At 47.3% G+C, this 21,298-nt stretch overlaps 1 protein-coding gene across 1 annotated transcript in view; it reads left to right on the forward strand.

Moving 5' to 3' along the window:
• Positions 1 to 21,298, forward strand: part of LOC105903622 (receptor-type tyrosine-protein phosphatase U-like) — a 50,210-nt gene that overhangs the window by 6,913 nt on the left and 21,999 nt on the right. Inside the window, exons 3-10 of the mRNA XM_031585802.2 lie at positions 6,745 to 6,883; positions 8,732 to 8,761; positions 9,136 to 9,296; positions 10,805 to 10,992; positions 14,895 to 14,967; positions 15,254 to 15,330; positions 18,578 to 18,595; positions 21,189 to 21,225. Of these exons, the coding sequence (XP_031441662.1) occupies positions 6,745 to 6,883; positions 8,732 to 8,761; positions 9,136 to 9,296; positions 10,805 to 10,992; positions 14,895 to 14,967; positions 15,254 to 15,330; positions 18,578 to 18,595; positions 21,189 to 21,225 (723 nt within the window). The remainder of the gene's footprint in view (positions 1 to 6,744; positions 6,884 to 8,731; positions 8,762 to 9,135; positions 9,297 to 10,804; positions 10,993 to 14,894; positions 14,968 to 15,253; positions 15,331 to 18,577; positions 18,596 to 21,188; positions 21,226 to 21,298) is intronic.

The following is a 21,298-nucleotide window of genomic DNA, read 5'->3' on the forward strand; positions in this document are numbered from 1 at the left end:
TCCTTGAAACCTGCGTTTGTCTCGTGTAGTGAAGGTGCAAACACGTTGCAATGTCCACTTCCAACCTTTACGTTCCTGCTTAATCTTTCAAGTTAACTTGACAGGTCGAACAAGTCGGTATTAGCAGGGGGGGGAAAGGTGGTTGGAACACCTTGTCGACGATCGAAGACTTACATGAACTCCTTTGGATTCCCTCAGGCTGTGGTTTGGCTTTGATGTTTGAACCATGTTGGAAAAGAAGAAGAAGAAAGACAACCATCTTGTACTTTTAGTCTGCTCATGGCTCACAAGGGCGCAAATGGCCTTGGGGTTTTATTTATTTTCATGACTCTGTGTGTGTGTGTTGTCAGACCACTCTGTGTAACTATCTATCATGTAGATCTACAGAGTGACTCTGAGCTTGACTGTCAGTCAGAATGACTGGTGGTTTTGGACTCTCACAAACCTGAGCAAGCCACACCGAGCTGTCAGAGGAGATTCAAGAAGACACAACGAGCAGAGCTTGTTTTGACTGCTTCCGAAATATGTTGTGCATATCTCCCTGCATGTTTACCTAACGCCGGTTCCTCCGAGAACATTCTATTTCCCACCTTTTTTTTATCCGTTCTTCTTGTTCCGTTAAATTGCACCGACTGCAGCTGTGTCATTGTTTCCCCCACAAGGCGTTACTCAAAGCCTTCCCCCCTAACCACTTCAGGCACTTTGAAACACTTCAGTCTGGTTCGTGACAAGTTCATCGCATTCAGTGATTATTCAAACTCATTCAGGTTTTATTGTTTGTCACGCCGCCACTTATTCTCCTCTTGATTGCCCCACGAGTTGTTTCAGACAAGTTTCGAATCCAACCTGAATGGCTGGCTGCCCTCGAGTCGAAATGACTGAAAGCGGTGTGTTATTCTAACAATTATTCTGGATAATTAGATGTAGGTTTCCTGAGCATGATGCTGTGCCTCTCCCAATTTTAAACAGTAATTGCTTTGACTGGCTCGTCGCAACTGGAGCTTGAAAGACATATGGTCTGTGCAATCAGTTCAGAGTAAATAAAAAAAAAAACTCATATCTTGCCGACTCACTTGCCAACTGACACACACACACACACACACACACACACATGCACACACACTACCAGTTTCTCATCAAATTCTTCTCAAACTCATCATTTTCTGGTTTATTCTTGCATTGAGGAAATGCAAATATGTGGGGACAACTAGGAGTCGCAAACAAACTGTGCATCACTGTCAGACCCTTTCCCCCCTGCACCCCACTACTTCAGTATGTGACAACACACCCATAAAACACTGTGCAAAGGTGCCTCTCCTTTAAAGTGAGATAACCTTGAGCAAGGACAATATGACATGTAACATATTGGCTGGTACTTGACTCACGTGGCAAGCCAGCAGGGGATGACATACCCTAAAGTCTGTGTGTGTGTGTGTGTGTTCATGTGTGTTAGTGTGTGGAGGGGCATAGGTGGAATAAACCTGACACAGATTTTCAATTAAAAAGGCAATTTAACTGCAGTTTAGGGGAAAGGGTCCTGACTCCAATCTGGGAGCATGCATTTGCATAATTGCCCCATAAAGCATGATTTCACATCTGTAAGTCTTAATTTGATGATATGTCCCTCTTACTGTGTGTGTGTGTGTGTGTGTGTGTGTGTGTGTGTGTGTGTGTGTGTGTGTGTGTGTGTGTGTGTGTGTGTGTGTGTGTGTGTGTGTGTGCAAATTTGAGGCCATGAATTGCATTACACCACAGGACCCTAGTGATGCACGGTTGAGTTAGTGGCACATAACAGTGAGACGTCATTAACAAAACCATCCCTGTCATTAGAACAAATGACTCCAACTCTGTTTCGCATATAAGCCATCCTCTAACACACATTAAGGTCTCACAGCATTCAAGCAGACATTCAATCTGTACGGAGCCTTTTGGATTACTTTAAGATAGCTATGACACCTGTTTAAGAAATCCAAACTAACCTCTTTCTTTCTCCTCTCTGTGCAGGAGACCCGAATCAACTGTATCCGGATCGCACGCAAAGGTAACGGCACAGACTTTTATTACAGTCTTTTCCCTAAAGGGATTTTTCCCCTTTTTGATTTTTTGCTTCAGTGTTTTTATCATCTCTTTCTTCTCTGCTGCTAAAGTGTAATGCAGGTATTCAGGGCATGATCTCTGTTCATCCAGCATGGTATAATGTTTCTCTATGCTTTGAGACAAAAGCTTAAACTGCTAGAAGCCCTGAGGGGTATTTCAGAAAGCATGATGTCTGAGTTAAGCAGGTCATTGTGCTCACCCTGTAAATATAGAACACACACCTCAAGAAAAAAAGGACCATTTGGTGTTTTATGTAGTCTTACGTAGTTATTTAGTTAATCTCCTCGGGCCCTAAATTCATTGATGGATCGCGCATGGACTAAAGCCACTCTCTGGCTTGTGGGAGAATTGCACTGATCCACCCCTGTTTGCACTTAGGATCTTGCTCATGGTGTTAAATTAGCAAAATGATTTTGCCAACTGCCAAGTTATTAGATTCACTTTAGTTAATCCACAGTTGACTTTGCTTGTTGCTCGTTGCCAGGTGCCCGTCAGTGAAATTAGCGCCCCTAGTGTTGGTTTGTGAGAAATCCCTGAGGATTAAGTAGTTGGAGCTATGGGCGAACACGCAGATAGATAGAAGAGTGTTCCTGGAAGGGATCTGGCACGGACCTGTCTCCAGAGCAGGGCCCAAACTGATCTGGAGTCAGCGGTTGTAAAGGATCCTGGCAGAAAGACCCCTGAGGAGACGATGTTGGTTGCCAGGTTTAAATGGCCCCGAGTGAGTGGACCTGGTGAGGAGGCAGACATAGACAGGCAGAGAGTAGACTGAGGAGACTTAAGGAGTGGTGGAGGAGGAGGGAGAGATGGAAAGGAGAGGGAGAGAGATGGAGAGAGAGAGAGAGAGATGGGGATAGGGAGAGAGGAAAAGAGATAAATGGAAATAGAGAGAGAGAGAGATGGAGGTATCTGCTGGTAGAGCAGATTAAAGAAAACAGTGGCAGTACCATCCAGATCCTTTGATGAGAATCCTTGGACTCATTAAATACAATGTAGATGCCCCCCCACTTTACTGTTTCCTCCTCCTCTTCTTCTTCCTCCTCTTCCTTCTCTTTCTCTTCGTCTTCAGTGGGTGCACACAAAAATGGAATTCCTTCCTCTGCTCTCATCTCCCTCATTTCAGAACAGGTGACATCAAAGCCTGCGCCCCCTTTATAGTCAGTGCAGGCACCACACTAGAGTTGGAGTCGCAGTTGAAGTGGGGCTGGGGTTTGGAGGGGGGGGGCAGAGATACGGGGATGGGCTTTTTGTATTTATAGACTCTGTCACTTCCAGAGCTGGGGGCTGTGGAGTGTGTCACTGGAGGGTGTCCTCCTCTGCCCTCCTCACCATTTCTCCATTTCTCCTTCTGCACGTCTGTGTGCGTATGTGTGTCTCTCCTGATATTTCTTGTATTTACTTTCCCTTTTTCTCTCTCTCTCTCTCTCTCTCTCTCTCTCTCTCTCTCTCTCTCCTTTGTCTTTTTTTGTATTTTTTTCCTCCATTTCCAAAGGACTCTCTTTTAGTTTCCCCCCCTAACCCTGCCTCTCTGTCTTTTTTCTTTCTTTCTCTTTCGCGCTCTCTCTCTCCCTCTCTTTCCTCCATCTCTCTGTTCTTCTGTATGCCCCCCCTCTGCCACTGACTGAATTAGACAGGGCAGGTTGATGTGGAGCGTAAAGCAGTGAGACACTAGTGGCGTTTAGCCTGGTGTCTCACCCCAGGAGCTCTCTCCACGTCTGATTAATTACAGGCCTTACACAGAGCCATGACCAACAACTTTCTTCATCTTCCTCTTCTTCTTCTTCTTCTGCTTGCTCTTTTACTTTTTTCTTATACCACTCTTTTTTTTCTTCTTTTTTCTTATTTGACCTCCAGCTTTTTCCCTCCTCCTCCCCCTCCTCCTCCTCCTCCTCCTCCTCCTCCTCCTCCTCCCACAAAGCCTCTGACACGTCCTATTACCCATCTGCCTCAGAGCCTCTGAAATGTTTTTATTTTTTTATCATTCGGAATTTTTCCATGGCAACATGTGTTATGTTTCTTACCTATTTTCTTTTTCCAAGAACTGTTGCAATGGAACAGGTTTGGTTTTCAGACCTGCCACAAAAGAAAGCGCGTGCACGAAAGAGAGAGAGAAAAAGAGAGAGAGAGAGAGAGTGAGAGAGAGAGCAAAGGAGTGTTTTTGAGGGTTAGATGGGCAGAGACCACTCAGTTTGTTCCTTTACCTTTTGATTTGAGCTTCTTGCCCTCTTCTGTCTTTGTGTGCACCACTAAAAGTCCGTAAAAAGAGACACTGGCTCAGGCCGCCCTCCGCTGTCCTCCACTGGCTCAGGCCGTCCTCCGCTGTCCTCCACTGGCTGTCCTTGACGGGCTGTGAGGAAAGCCCTTTCCCATGTTTGTGGGCGAATGAGTTGGCCAGCAGAGAACGGCGTCTGCAGTTCCAGTCAATCCTGCCGTCCAGAATGGCACCGACTCCATTACCACAATAGAGCACACTTAATCCATGCACATTGACCTCATCCACAGCAGAGTGGACCATCTGAGCAAAGCGTTTAGATCGAGTGTCTAATGCCTCATTTTCTCATCTCACATTAATTTATCTCCACTGACGCGGGCACTTTTGGGCAGATGGTGGGATTTTTTTCCCCCAGTTTAATTTCTTTTTCGTCCAAATGGCAGCGTTTTCTCTTTCTGAGCAGCAGTGGGGGTTGGGGGGTGGTGGTGGGTGGTTGGTGGTGGTGTGCTGGCAGTTTGGGGGGGGGGGGGGGGATGGGGATTGCTGAGTGGGCAGTAGGCATTCATCTTGGGTGTGTGTGTGTGGGGGGTGGGGGTCCATCCAGCTCTATGGCCCCTAGAAAAATTGGAGGGAGAACCGGAGTCACATGTGTTGGATGCAGGCGTGGAGCATGGACTCAAAAATAAGGGTCCATCTATTAGCTTGGTTTCTCTCTCTCTCTCTCTCTCTCTCTCTCTCTCTCTCTCTCTCTCTCTCATTTATCTATCTCACACACGCACACACTCACTCACACACAAAGACAGCACACACACTCACACACCCATACACACACACACACACACACACACACACACACCCATACACACACACACACACACACACACACACACACACACACACACACACACACACAAAGACGGCACACACACACACACACACACACACACATACGTGACTGACTGTGCCCAAACCACACAGCTGCTGGATCGAGCTGCTGGAATGGAGGGTGCTGTGGGATGATTGGTGCCTGCTGGTGGGTGCCAGACCCCTCTGTGTCCTCGACCCAGACAGATTGCCCACGCTGAGGTTCTAAATGACTTTCTGCACACCACCCCAGCATGGGGAGGATGCTACTGCGGCGCTGGGGGGGGGGGGGGGGGGTAGGTAGGTGTAGAGGAGGTGTCAGCCATGGCTTGGTTTGGGCTGGAGTGTAAGGCAACATGTTTGGCTTTTCATTTGAGGGCTTTGTGTGTGTGTGTGGGGGGGTGGGTGTGTGCGTGTGCGTGCATGTGTGTGTGATTGGTCCGGTTGGTGGTTTACCTTGTTTGCACAGATGCACAGTCAGTCTGGCGGGCGATGGACACCTGGCTCAACGGATGTTACACTGCAGTGCTGGACAAAACCTAAACTAACAGCACCTTTTTTCTCTCTATCTCTCTCTATCTCTCTAGGTTTTAACCCTCTCTCACTCTTACTCTCTCTCTACTCTTCCTTTCTTTCTTTCTATCACACTCTCTTTTCCCACCTCTTGTTTTTTTTTTCTCTCTCTAGCTCTCTCTTTATTCCTCTTTTTATCTATCTATCTATCTATCTCGCTCTCTCTCTCTCTCTGCTTATCCAATGACTCTACCGTTTTTCTTTATCTTTCTTTGTCTTTCTTCCTCACCTTGTCTTTCTTGGGTGTATGCAGCCATGTGATGGTAATTCTCCCATGCCTGGATAATCACCTGCTTTGCACTGATAACCCTTTCTCCCTCTTTCTCCCCTCCACACAATAGCACAGTTAGGATTAAGGGAGAACACCTTTAATTTTACGCCTGGCCTGGCCGATGGCCATTATCTAGAGCAATACCGCTGAGCCCATAGTCAGAGCACCACATCCACACAGATTATATCGGCATGGCCTCAATACATCCAAAAATTGGGACCGTTGTATTGCCTTGGTCATGAGAATACAGTTACTGGCTGGTCAGTGGATAGCCAAACACTGCAGTTTAATAGCGGTTTACTTCAGTTGTGCTACCCCAGGGCATTGTGACATTGATTTTAGACACTGTACAAACATCACACCTAACATCACTCTACAAACATCACACCTAACATCACTCTACAAACATCACAACTAACATCACACCTAACATCACAACTAACATCACTCTACAAACATCACAACTAACATCACATCACTCTACAAACATCACACCTAACATCACTCTACAAACACCAGGTATAGATCAACATCTACCTAACTATGTTGGACTATAATGAGTTTGACTTGAAACAGAGATGGTAATGCTTATTCTCAATAGCGACTGTTTTAAGCCACTGTTGCTTGGTTTGTCTACTTGTTTGGAAGTCACTTTGGATAAAAGCATCTTCCAAATGAATACACGTAAAATGTAACATGAATGTGCCTCTCTCTGTGTGATCCCCAGTGGCTTGTAAGGACCATAAGAGGGCCCTCGAGGTCTCGCAGCATGCTGAGGAGATGGGCCTGATCCTGGGTGCATGTGCGGGCGGCCTGGTGGTCCTCATCCTCCTGCTAGGGGCCATCGTCATCGTCATCAAAAAGGGGTAAGAGTCAGCCCAAATTGGCAGCTTTCTCAGGGACAGACCTGGCACCCGTCCAGGCTTGGGACGGTCCCAAACTCTGCTATGGTCTTCTGTTATCGGGCTAGATATCTAAAAGTGTGTGATGAAGGCTGTGTTTGTGTGTTATAGTGAAATGGTTAAGTTTAATGTGTGTAAGACGCCATAACATTTAGCTACCAGATTTAGCTACAATCTTCAGGCTAGATGTACACTTGTGTCTTAAAGATAATGGTTTGGTGAGGTCCAAATTCTTCAGCAGTCTTTAGGCTCCTGGGATGCCCAAACGTGTCTGGGAACGCTAGGAAATTCACCTGAATGAGTGTGTGTTCTGATGTTTTCTGATGAGCAGGCTTTTGCCAAGAGATGTGTTGACTGACTACACATGTATTGGAAGACAAATAAATAAATAAAATGGGCAATATTTAATGAAGGGTGAAACTCAAAATATAGAGGAATGCATGTTTATTTGTTTAGACTCAAAGAAAGAACCATCAAAGGAATTGGGTATTTGAGGTGTGTGTAACACCCCTTACCATTTGATCTATCAGAGCTATAAGGGATCCAGTGCCCCCACGGTCTTCTCATGGTCAGACTAGGTGAAACTGATTACTGCGAAACAACAATACAATCACTTTTATGCCCCCCAAAATAGGTACTTTTCTGGGGTTGTTTTTCGTCAATCTGCGAATCCTCCGCTGTTTTCTGCAGTATTCTGCTCCTCATAAAAAAGTCCATTTGGACCGAGTGCGGTACACACCTGCATGCTAAATCTGCCGCTGGGGGCTGGTGAGTGCTTCCGGAACATTCATCTGGTGGAGCCCATCTGGATGTAAGGTGTCTCATCAAGGGCCATTTTACCCCACTGCCCGCTAGATTACATGCACATAAAAGCCCCCACCAGCCCTGCGCACCGGCCACAGACTGGGGGGAGGAGGGGGTTTATTATGCCTCGGAGCAGAGAGGGCTTTTTCACTCTCTCTTTCTTTCCTTCTCTCTCTCTCTCACACACACACACACACACACACACACACACACACACACACACACACTCTCTCTCTCTCTCTCTCTCTCTCTCTCTCTCTCTCTCTGTCTATCTCTCTCACACACACACACACACACACACACACGCACACTCTCTCGCTCTCTCTTTATCTCACTCTGTTTGGCTTCATGGGGGGAGGCAGAGGTGAGATTGTGATTTTGTTTAAGGCCAGCTGTCTGTCTAGAGTACAACAGTGTGTGTGTGTGTGTGTGTGTGTGTGTGTGTGTGTGTGTGTGTGTGTGTGTGTGTGTGTGTGTGTGTGTGTGTGTGTGTGTGGACGTGGATGGTTTTCTTATCTGAATCCATCCAGGGACTATGATTCGATTATGGAAATCAAAAGTATAGCATTAAAATGGTTTCATATCAAGCTTGATGTGGCTACCAGGATTTGACAGGTGTAACTACAGCATGACTTCCCCAGAACACTAAATAAATTGTACTTGTTCAGGGATTGTTTTCGGCAAAGTTTTCTTTGCTAAACTCTTTCCAAGATTAAATAGAAATCAGATAGAGCAGTGACCGAAAAAGGAAAGTGACTGAAATTGTTCATCGATCATCAAGCTGGTCACTAACATTTGACCCGATTAACAGGAGCCATTCTAATATGCTTTGATCAAAAGTGGTCGTCATTAACCAACACAGCTATGCCTGATCTCTCTCGCTCACACACTCTTTTCTCCTTCTATCTCTCTCTCTCTGTCTGTCTGTCTTTCTCTAAATGCTGTCCCTCTCTTTACACTCTGTTCTCCTGTTCTCGTTCCCTCCTTTTCTCTCTGCATGCTTCTCAGAAGGGACTTCTACTCTTACCCTTACTACCCGTGAGTGACTACTCCTCAACTGCTTCCATTTGCCCATTCTTCAACCTGCCACCTTCCTTTGACTGAGCTCAGATCAGTGTCTTATGGCCTCCCTCTTTCCTTCTGTGTTTCTCCACCTCTTTTTTTCCCTCTTTGTTGCCTGATCTTCATCTCTCCTGATTTTTTTGGGTCTTGTATTTTTCACCTCCATTTTTGTATCGTGTCATTTCCGAATCCTACTTTTTTTCTTGTCTGTCATTTTTCTTGTCTCTATCCTTTTTTTACTTTCTTCTATCTTTCTTCGGAATCTCTTTCATTCCCCATCTTCTGTCTCTCCCCCTCTCTCCCTCTCTACTTCTCTCTCCCCTCTGTCTATATCTGTCCATCCTTTACAGAAGGAAGAAGGTGAACATAAACAAGGCAGCCATGGCGTATCGTCAGGAGAAGACCAGGAAGTTGGGATCTCTGGACTGCACCATGACGGAGCAGAGCACCTTACAGCAGGATGAACGCACCGCACACTCCTTCTTGGACATGCAGACTGGCAGCACACGCAGTGAGTACACACACACACACACACACACACACACACACACACACACTAACATACACACACACACACACACACTTAGAGCAGAGCACCTTACAGCAGGATGAACGCACCGCACACTCCTTCTTGGACATGCAGACTGGCAGCACACGCAGTGAGTACACACACACACACACACACACACACACAAACACACACACACACACTTAGAGCAGAGCACCTTACAGCAGGATGAACGCACCGCACACTCCTTCTTGGACATGAGACTGGCAGCACACGCAGTGAGTACACACACACACACGCTAACACACACACACACACACACTTAGAGCAGAGCACCTTACAGCAGGATGAATGCAGCGCACACTCCTACTTGGACATGCAGACTGGCATCACACGCAAGTGAGTACACGGTGTGGATGTGTAGTAGAGAGAGTTTATGTTCTTGAAAACTTTTAGAGAGTTCTTCCCAGATATGTGAGCATACAGTACAACAGCGCGCACACACACGCCTCCATATATAATGCATAATGAACACACACACACACACACACACAAACAGAGACAAACACCCACTGAAGAGAAGGCTATTCCTCAAGAACAGTGGACACATACAGTACATCTCCTGCTGTGTGCTGTTGGCCCATCTGGTGTGCTCACCTCCTCTGCCTGAGTGCTGCACAGAACCACTAATGAAATCACCTCCCAGCCGGAGTGTATCAGCTCTATAGCAAACAGAGGCAGGGGCCTGTCTCTCATAGACATCTCTGTACTGCCCCCCGCCCCCAAGCTGTGTGTGTGTGTGTGTGTGTGAGTGTGTGTGTGTGTGTGTGTGTGTGTGGGTGTGTGTGTGTGTGTGTGTGTGTGTGTGTGTGTGTGTGTGTGTGGGTGTGGGTGATTGAATAAGACGTGGAAAGATGAGGGGGCAGGCTCAAGGAGCACGGGGTGACAGGGTGTGTTTAAAACTGATTTAATCAAGGAAGCGCTGCTCACACGCTTCAGTGTGGGGAATATCACCAGTGTGCTGTAAATTATATAAAGCACAGGGTAATATGCTGAAGTTTGACTGAAGGCATATCACTACCTAGAGAGCTTATTTTCATCTGTTTTCATGCATTTGAAAGTTCCTTCTTTAAGTCTTAAATTCATAGAAAATTTAAGTATAATTGATCAGCTAAGTGAAAGATGTATTTGGCTGCTTATGTAAAGGTATGTGTCTTCTATATGTATTGTACATGTGCAAGTCTTTATGTTATAACGCCCCCATGATACACTTTGTGAAATGAATGCTTTTCACAAACAGCACAACATGTAGTATTGAAACCGATAATGCTGTGTGGTGGACCAACAATGAATGTTTCTGTGAGACTTTACATTAGCAGGTACATTGGGCAATAATGTATCCACATATGACCTTGACTTTTGTGTGATGATTTAATCCTTGTTTTGTCTGTCTGTGTGTGTGTGTGTGTGTGTGTGTGTGTGTGTGTGTGTGTGTGTGTGTCGACGAGCAGACGAGCAGCGCAGCTCTGTGAACGAGTCGAGCAGTCTGCTGGGCGGTTCTCCGCGGCGCCACTGCCGACGCAAGAGCTCCCCCTACCACACAGGGCAGCTGCACCCGGCCGTGCGCGTGGCCGACCTGCTGCAGCACATCAACCAGATGAAGACCTCCGAGGGCTACGGCTTCAAACAGGAGTACGAGGTGAGAGGAAGAGAGAGAAACAGAGGGAGAGACAGACACACACACACACACAGTTTTGCTTTTCTTAAATGTATTGTATGTCTGACATGTTAAGGAGGAGATAGAAGGAGAGGGAAGGTGAGGGAAGGAGAGGTGAAGGAGAAAGAAGGCAAGAAGCAAAATGGGGTGGAGTGGAGGTGACCAAAGGGAGGCAGAGATGGAGAGATTGTTGGAGAGGAGATGACTGTGGGCCTGAGCAGAGAGAGGAGGAGGGGAAGAGGAGGAAATGAACAAACGGATACTGGTGAGGAAGAACAACAGAACCAGACAGATAAAGATCAGATGAAAGGAGAAGAAGATGGAGAGAGAGAGAGAGACATGGAGAGAGACAAACAAACGTAAAAGGGTGTGTGAAGATGGGTGAAAGTGGTAGAGAGGGGTGAGAGGCTGACTGGTTCCTGATGGGCGCCCGTTAAGCGGAATCTCCCTCAGACAAGATTGGAGTGGAGTTTGGCCTGAAACACCATCAGCTGCGGTTGCCTTCGCGTTGGCCCCCATTACTAAGCCCACATATCACCGCTCACCAAGTGCCTCGGCCCTAACCCCAGCAATAAAACATTCCCTGGTAATTTCATCTCAGATGGGGGCTGAGTTGGCTTTGACAGTGACGTCCTCTTCTCCCGCCTGCGCTCACACTCATCTCCTCTCTCTCTTTTTCTCATCTCGTCTCTGAGCACATCTTTCCCCAAGGGGCACACCCACACACATCTCACCCCCTCATTCATTAAGCCCATCTCAGGGGCCCCAACACACACACACACACACACACACACACACACACACACACACATCCCATCCACCCTTTGGACAGGTTGCTTACACTTCCTCCCCACACACACACACACACACACACACACACACACAAACACATACACACACACACACACACACACACACACACATCCCATCCACCCTTTGGACAGGTTGCTTACACTTCCTCCCCACACACACACACACAAACACATACACACACACACACACACACACACACACACACACACACACACACACACACACACACACACACACACACACACACACACACACACACACACACACATCCCATCCACCCTTTGGACAGGTTGCTTACACTTCCTTCCCCCCTCCCCACACACCCACACACACACACACACACACACACACACACACACACATCCCATCCACCCTTTGGACAGGTTGCTTACACTTCCTCCCCACACACACACACACACACACACACACACACACAAACATACACACACACACACACACACACACACACATCCCATCCACCCTTTGGACAGGTTGCTTACACTTCCTCCCCACACACACACACACAAACACATACACACACACACACACACACACACACACACACACACACACACACACACACACACACATCCCATCCACCCTTTGGACAGGTTGCTTACACTTCCTTCCCCCCTCCCCACACACCCCCTGGGTAGGTCACCTCCAGCACCAACCCCTCCTCCCTTATTTCTAATGAGGCTCTGGGGCCACGCCATTGATCAGGCCCTCGGCAGGATATGACATGAGGTTGAGTTTTAGTTGTTGTTTTGTCTTACATTCAATGTAACAATGTATGTGTGTAAGTGAGAGAGAGGGGGGGTGGAAGAGAGAGAGAGAACGAGAAAAGGAAGAGCGAGAATAAATAACTTTTTCGCAGTTCAGCTCCTGGTCGGGGTGAGCTAGGATTTGTGATTTGTGATTTGTGATTTGTTATGGGCAGAGCGAGGGGGAGAGAGGAAAAGGTTCAGGTGGAGGAGATGAGGATGCTGGTCTGGGTACCAGCTGCACTTCAGTCATGATGGATGAGAGAGAGAGAGAGAGTGATGAGCACTGAAAAGGACTAGATGGATATATAGAAAGTAGAGTGAAGTTGCTGAAGTTTGTGTGTGTGTGTGCGTTTGTGTTTGAGTGTATGTGTGTGTGTTTGCACGAGTGAGTGCATAGTGCATATGTCTGTTTATGTGTGTGCGTCTGTGCAGGGATGCATGTGTGTGTTTGTACATTTGTGTGTGTGTGTGTTCGTGTCCAAGAATGAGAGAATTATTCAGCGGGAGACAGAGGCGAGCACGCACGAACGAGAAGAGAGAAACAGACAGAGAGAGAGAGAGAGAGAGAGGCAGAGAGAGTGAGGGAAAGAGAGAGTGTGTGGGAGAGAGAGGGAAAGAGAGGGAGGCCATCCCTATGGCAGGATTAGAGGGGGTATTACCTGCCAGGCAGACAGACACAGGTGTAATCCCCTGATCAGCATGCTGGCCTGAGCTTGGCCAGGGCCTCAGGTGAGCCCCCGCTCCCACTCGCTCCCACCGCCGCCCTCTACGCTGCGCCACACCGCTCCACGCCTCCCACTGAGATTGGAGCTCCGCACTGATGAGGGAATTAACGCCACGGCAACGAGCACCGGGATGAGCCCACTGGAGCGTGGAGGAGACGAGAGGGACCCCATGATCTGGGAGAGAGTGTGTGTGTGTGTGTGAGAGAGAGAGAGGGAAAGAGAGTGTGTGTGTGGGAGATAGAGGGATAGAGAGAGAGAGTGTGTGTGTGTGTGTGTGTGAGAGAGGGATAGAGAGAGAGAGTGTGTGTGTTTGTGTGTGTATGTGAAAGTTGTGTGTACAGTATGTGTGTTTGGGGGGAGAGTGTTCAGAGATATGTGATGAGACTACACCACACCCCAAGACGCCATCTCTAATCTCTCATCTGAGAGCCTTTCCACTGCATCCATCTGGCCCTGTCTCACGCATGTGCTCCACCTCGTCTCCCGCGTCCTCCTCCACCTCCTCTCACGCATGTGCTCCTCCTCCACCTCCTCTCCCGCGTCCTCCTCCACCTCCTCTCTCGCTTCCTCCTCCTCCACCTCCTCTCCTGCGTCCTCCTCCTCCACCTCCTCTCCCACGTCCTCCTCCACCTCCTCTCTCGCTTCCTCCTCCTCCACCTCCTCTCCTGCGTCCTCCTCCTCCACCTCCTCTCCCACGTCCTCCTCCACCTCCTCTCACGCATGTGCTCCTCCTCCACCTCCTCTCCCGCGTCCTCCTCCACCTCCTCTCCCACGTCCTCCTCCACCTCCTCTCACGCATGTGCTCCTCCTCCACCTCCTCTCCCGCGTCCTCCTCCACCTCCTCTCCTATGGCCTGGTTCTGTTCTGATGCCTCTTGGACAGACAGCTGGTGCAAATGTAACTCCCTAACCAGGTGCTTCTGTGAAGCAGTTTCTCCCAATCCACTCCCCAGTCCACATCCATTCACTCACTCACTCACTCACTCCACTCCCCAGTCCACATTCATCCATTCACTCACTCACTCACTCACTCCACTCCCCAGTCCACATTCATCCATTCACTCACTCACTCACTCACTCCACTCCCCAGTCCACATTCATCCATTCACTCACTCACTCACTCACTCCACTCCCCAGTCCACATCCATCCATTCACTCACTCACTCCCCAGTCCACATCCATTCACTCACTCACTCACTCACTCAATCTTTTCATACAACCTCTCGAGGCGGCATCACTTAATATGGCAAGCAGTGAAGGCTGATAATATAGAATGAAAGGAGGTAGTATGGTTAATGGTTATTTGTATTTATGTAATTATTCTTATTTTTTGTATTTATTTATTTGTATTCTTATTTTGTGATTATAAATATTTATATTATGTCTTACGCTGCTCCATGTCAAATATGTCGATGTATTCCATTTTTGTTGTATTTGTCTGTCACACGGTCGTTCCAATAACGCTTGTTTGAATTTGAAGTCGTACGGTGAGAGAATATGGTTACCTGTGTGTGACCCTGTCTTCAAAACGTTTGGTTGAAAGTTTGTGTTTGTTTGTTTGTTTGTTTGTTTGTTTTCAGAGTTTCTTCGACGGCTGGGATGTCACCAAGAAGAAGGATAAGACCAAGGGGAGGCACGACAGCATTCTCAGTCGTGAGTACAGCGCTGTTCCACACACGCCAAGCTAATAATGTGTTCAACCCACTCAACATAGTGGTGCTTAACGCTCCCTATCGGAGAACGTTCACATGCATTAAAAATGTTAAAAGGGGTCAGATACATTTAGTGGTATACCTTTATCCTTTCAAACCGTATCAACCTACACAGTAATTCTTTTCTAGGGTTACACATCTAAGTGATCTGTGTAAAAGTAATTTAAAAGTGTTTTGAGCTTTTTTTTTTTATCTCCTGTGACACTTCTCTCACCTCCCTAATCCAGACGACCGGCACCGCGTCAAACTGCACTCTCTCCTCGCCGACCCCAACTCGGACTATGTCAACGCCAACTACATTGACGTAAGTAACACTTCTCCACCCTCACACACACACACACACACACACACACACACACACACACCTTGCTAGTCTTTCCTCCGCTGGGCTTTTCTCTCCCGTCTCTCCCTGCCTCCCACTGTCTGGAGGAGGAGCTCAGGCTCCAGGGGGAGCAGGTAAGGACCTGTGGGAGCCATCTCCAGACTGAGGCCCACTGCTCCAGTCGCCACTGTCTGGGAATGATTTCTCCCATGGGGATTTTACGGTCTGGCGCTATCGCCATCCCCGTTACCCCGTCTCCCCTGCTGTGTCGAAGTAGAAAGGGGAAGAAAAGGAGGAGGAAGCTTAAATTGAGAGGAGAGGAGAGCTTTGAAACCTCTTCCAACCTGTTACAAACCTTTTTTTCCCCCAAGTACATTATGTTATGTAAGTCACTTTGGAGTAGCAAAAGTGTTTGCCAAATACCTGACATTTAAAGTAAAACTTAAAATTTAGCACAGAGCATGACCATCACAAGGTGCTTTAGGAGGCGATAGCACCTTTTAAGTCCACCGCCACCCCCACCAGAACGGCACAATCCTCACCGCCCTCGATACTGAGGGTAATTATCAAAGTCTTGATAGTGAGTGGAATAGAGTTCTATCCACCAGAGCCATTCATTCAGTATGTTGCAAACTTCTGAAAGCCCTCACAATGACCGCCCTCATTAGCATTTCAACGCCAGCTAACAAAAACAAAACTCCACTTGCAGCAAATCCACTCATGTCTTTAATAAATTATTACTGAACCCCCTGAAAATGAAAATAGAAACTGAACACGAAAGATATTCCAGTCTTGTTGGGAAGGCATCTAGCAAGAATAACAAGATCTTCTGGGAGATAAGGTGAGTGAAGGGGGAGAAGCCCAAGGACGAGAGAGGGAGAGAGAGGGAGAGCCTTCACCTGTTTTATAGATGAGCAGGTCGGTTTGGCTGGACCCACGGACAATAATTCATGGCCACTCTTCCTCTCTCTCTCTCTCTCTCTATCTATCTATCTATCTCTCTCTCTCTCATTCTCTCTCTCTCTGTCTCTCTCAGGGACAGATGTACTAATATGTTAGCGCCCGTTTTATGCGTAAACCTCCAGAAACAATGGAATCAGTATTCTGAGCACCAGTTTTCCTCTTTCGTACCGTTAAAAGCAATCTTTATTTTTGTTCACTTTTTCACTCTATCCACTTCCCTACATGTAGATGCCTGCTACAATATTGAGTTTGTTGTGCTACAGATGCACAAATAATGTGACTATTTTCATTTGTATTATTTTCAGAGTTGTAGAATTACTGTCCTGTATTATCTCTGTTTTATGACGCCTTATTAGCATGTAAATCTATTTCCTGATCGCTAAACTTTTGAATCCTTGTAATATCGCTTCCACGATTCCATTGAGTTGTGCCCGTGACTGAATTATACCATTCAAACTAGGGTCAGAGGGCGATGTGTTGATTAGTCGCTGTTTAAACTGAGCTCTCTAACATCCTCCCCTCAGTCTCCCTCTCTCACACACAAACACCAACACACTCACACACATACCACAAGCTCTTATTTCCGTTATTTTTCCAGAGGCAAGATGCACTTGGTGACCTGTATGAACTCACCTGCTTCTCCCTGTAGACTATGCTCTGCTCCTCCAACATCTGTGCTAGTCTTCTGAATTCATTCAGTCTTCTCCAAACCATCACCAGTATACTGGTCTGCGTAGGGGAATGGTTCAGCACAAACGCTATAGAAATAGGCTATTTAGTGATGTAACTTTATAACGCAGATTACTCAAACTAGCATAAAAAATATAATTAAAAGGAAATGGAGGAATATCAAATGCTGGATTCTGGACCATGTCCTTGCCAGGTCGAGGCCAGGTTCTCTCCAAAGCCCTCTGCCTCTCAGTGTTGTGTCAAGCCAAAAATGAAATGATTGCTGAAAGCCTGTTGAAGACTCTTTATAGGCCTAGCCTCTCCTCAGGAAGCTGTGTTGGTACTTAAAGTGAATGGAACTCTGAGCTGCACTCCGAAAAATCATCTCCACTGAACTACCATCTGGTGCACCATGGGAAGGGAAAATAAACGCCAATCAAATCAAATAAAAGGTAAAAAGCTACAGAGAGGGCAAACAGCCCAGATCGGCTGGCCCTGTTACATGGTGCTCCAGAGCATAACCTGGGCTTCCTGTTTCTCCTGGAAGGCCATTAGTGGAGGCAGCGGGGGTTACACAAGGCCAAATTACGGCCCATGAAAGATTACAGCCTGCCAGCCTTGCTTCACCCCTAATGGTGACAGAAGATGAAAACACGGGTCTGCAGTGACTTCACATGACCCCAGCCACATCTGGTGTTGAGTGAATAGGTCAGATTCGGGTCCCTTACGCTTTGATTTCTTTGGTGTGAGGAAACTGCAGAAGCACCTGTTGGTTGATGTAACTGGTAGAGATATATAGAATAGAATAGTGCAGGATGTTCTTTTTTTGACCCCTGACGAGTTCATTGTCATAAGTATGGCCCTAACAAACAAACATACAATAGAAAGATATAATTAAAAATATATCTTTACAAATAGAAAACCTCATATATACTGTGATTATCAGCAGCAGGACAAAATGCCACCTCAACCTTTGTGTCTTTTGTCACTTTGTATTTCGATGTATAATGTTCCTGAACAAAAGCGAATAGGAAATACAGTACATGTCTGTGCACTTGTCTGTGCACTTAAGCCTTTTGAGATACACCATGACGGTACCTACTGGATGTGCTCTAACACCAATGACTCACAGGAACACTCAACTGCTGCCTGCGTCAATGCAGGCAATCAGGTAATGCATCGGGCCTCAGCGAGCAGGTGCAACGAGCACGTGTCCCTTCCTGTGTGGAGTCGCGCGGCTCTGCGTCGGATTGCGTTGTGTTGTTTGTGTCCTCCGGCGCGCAGGTGGCCTGTGCCAACTCTCCGTATTCTCTGATTTCTGTCTGTTCTCCTCCCTCATCACACTAATTAGCCTCTTTATGTGCTCTCTCTCTCTGTTTCTCCCCCTTCTCTCTCTCTCCCTCTTTCTTTTTTTCTCTCCCCTACCTTCTCTCTTCCTCTCCCTCTCTTTCTCTTTTCTTTCTCTTTCCCACTCCTTCTTCCCCTCTCTCTTTGTCTCTCTCTGTTTCTCTTTCTTCCTCTCTCTCTCTCTCTCTCACTTCATTCTCTTGATGCCCCCTCCCTGCTCTTTCTCTCTCATATCTCTTGCACCTCTTAGATTCGGATTAACAGGGAAGTAAGTACTCTTCTCTTCTCGCCTTTTCTTCTGCTCCATTCCCATTATTCACCCCGCTTGCTCTCCTCCACGATCTCCCTCCACGCCATCCTTTCTTTCCCTCCACACTTCTCTGTCCATGAGGTACCTCTCTCCCTTGCTCTCCCTTCCGCTCTTCCTCCTCCGCTTCTCTTTGTCATCTGGCATATCTCTCACTTCTGCACTTCTGCCTGGGGTGAGTCCCCCCCCCCCACTCCCACCCTCCATGCTGCCTTTCATCTGGAGAGCAGTCACCTGGAGACAGGGCTGAGGATGGGGACAGGCACAAAGGCTGGGCTGACACACACACACACACACACACACACACACACACACACACACTAGGAGCCTCACACAACACCACACAAAACGCTAAACACGAAACAACACAGGCATGTTACTGGAAGGCACACAGAGAGAGGGAGTAGTGGAGGTAACAGCGAGAGAGAAAGAGAAGGAGAGAGAGAGAGAAAGAGAAGGAAAGGGGAAAGGGAGGAGGGAGAGAGAGAAGGTGGGGGGAAGTTGTGAGAGGGGGAGAGGGAAGGAGGGAGAGAAAGCAAAGGCTTGTTAATGCAGAGAGACAAGTAGGAATAGAGAGATGAGGGGTAGAGGGAGAGAGAGAGAGACGAGGGGTAGAGGGAGAGAGAGAGAGATGAGGGGTAGAGGGAGAGAGAGAGAGGAAGATGAGGTGTAGGGAAGGCTGCAGAGTGGAGAAAGGAAGAGGGAAGGAGAATGCAAAGTGGAAAGGAGAGACAGAGAGAGAGGAAGAAGAAAGAATAGGGGGAGGGAGAGAAGAAAGCTGAGAAGAGATGATGAAAAAGAAAGTGACAAAGGGAAAGATCTCGAAAGAGAAGCTTACTCTGCCTGTGCAACTGTCGACTCTGGTAGTTCAGTCTTTTCTCTCTCGCTCTCTCTCTCTCGCACAAACACACACACACACACACACACACACACACACACACACTCCCACACTCCTACAGTTATTTTCTCAGTGTGTTATTTGGTGGCACCATCATCTGACGGCTGCTTCTCCTTATGGGCCCTGACTCTGCCTTCTCCTCTCCTCCCTCTGTCTCTCTCTGTCTCTCTCTCTCTCTCTCTCTCTCTCTCTCTCTCACTCTCTCTCACTCTTTCTCTCAATGCTGGCAGCAACGCTGTTGTTCATTTTATCATCCGACTCAGCTGCTCTCTGTTCAGTCTTACCTGTTCACAGCCAACTTTCTCAAGTCTTAAATCAACATGGGAAACAAAACGCATCCTCAATGTGTTAGGCATTTCAGCTTTATTTTTAAAGAAAAAAAACCCACTGGTGTTTACATAACTGCTGGTGGTACAAAAACATGATTTTGGATCCGTGTTTATGTACATTATACAAAAGGATGGTTATGTAGTTCAGCATCTCTCATGTCATACACAGACACACTTGTACTTACTGTGTGTGTGTGTGTGTCTGAGAGAGACCAAAGCGCTTGCTTACTGGACGTCAGTGAGGGAGCTTTGTTGCCTTGGCGATAGCCCGGAGGCTTACTGCGGTGGGGCAGTAAGGGTGAGGCCCAGGGGAGCGCTGCAGCAAAGGATCATGGGAATGTGGGGTCACTGCACTTTTGCATGCTGTGCACCATCCATCTCAACCCCCTGCTGTGTGGCATGGCAGACCCCTCATGTGACTGATTCATTTGTGTTATTTTCAGTGTGTTGTTGTTTTTTTTTTTTTTTTCGATGGGACGGGGGGAGGGAAGAGGACTCTGTGGGATCATGAAGGTCTCCTCACACGACTCTTGAAGAGTTCGGGTCCAGATCTGATCTGGTTCCTGGCCCAGTTCTGCACTGTTTAGTAGCGAGGACTGCAGCCGTATAATTCAAATCACCCGGGAGATCGCCCATGATCAGTGATGGAGGAGAGAGGAATGGAGAAAGAGAAAGAGAGAGAGAGAGAGAGAGAGGGGATGATAAATATTAGAGACCAAAGGGATGAGAGTGGACGCGACGCCACAGATAGGAAGAGCGAAAGAGAGAGCATATGGGAGAGACCATAAAACAGATGGATGAATACAGCAAAAAAGGGATAAACACAGAAGTGATAGAACAGATAGACACCCGAGCGAGACTCAGTCACCCATCTTGTCATGTGCAGAATATCAGGCAGAAATCTGTTTCTCCCTTCAGCATATGATGGCAGGCTGGTAGCCCCTTTAACAAATGTACCTGGATCACCAGGCTCAGAGGAAATGGATTAGATGCTCGACAGCCCAAATGTATTATTCAGTTTTCCGCGTCAACTCAAATCCCCTCCTAATCACTTATCTGATCCAGCACAGATTCATTTGTAAAAATCATTTGTCTGTGAATAATATCTGTAGCGTAGGGGGCAGTCTACCATGTTGGAATGAAGCAGGGCCCTTTGATAAGGAGCAGACTGTATTGTATGGAAGGAGAAGGGAAGTGCGCTGCTTTGATTAACTGTGTGGTAGTCAAGCCGACAAGTGGTTGAGGGTTAAGATGGCAGTGGCCTACGTTGGTTGTGCTCTTTGTAATTGCATTTAAACTCAGTGTGTGTCTCTCTCTCTCTTTTCAGGGCTATCAACGTTCCAACCACTACATCGCCACTCAAGGTGAGTTATCACAGCTCCTTATTTTGAAGGACAGAGGTTTTGTGTGTCTGTGTGTGTGTGTGTGTCTGTGTGT

Source organism: Clupea harengus, chromosome 19 (genome assembly GCF_900700415.2).
Source record: "Clupea harengus chromosome 19, Ch_v2.0.2, whole genome shotgun sequence".
Taxonomy (NCBI): Eukaryota; Metazoa; Chordata; class Actinopteri; order Clupeiformes; family Clupeidae; genus Clupea; species Clupea harengus.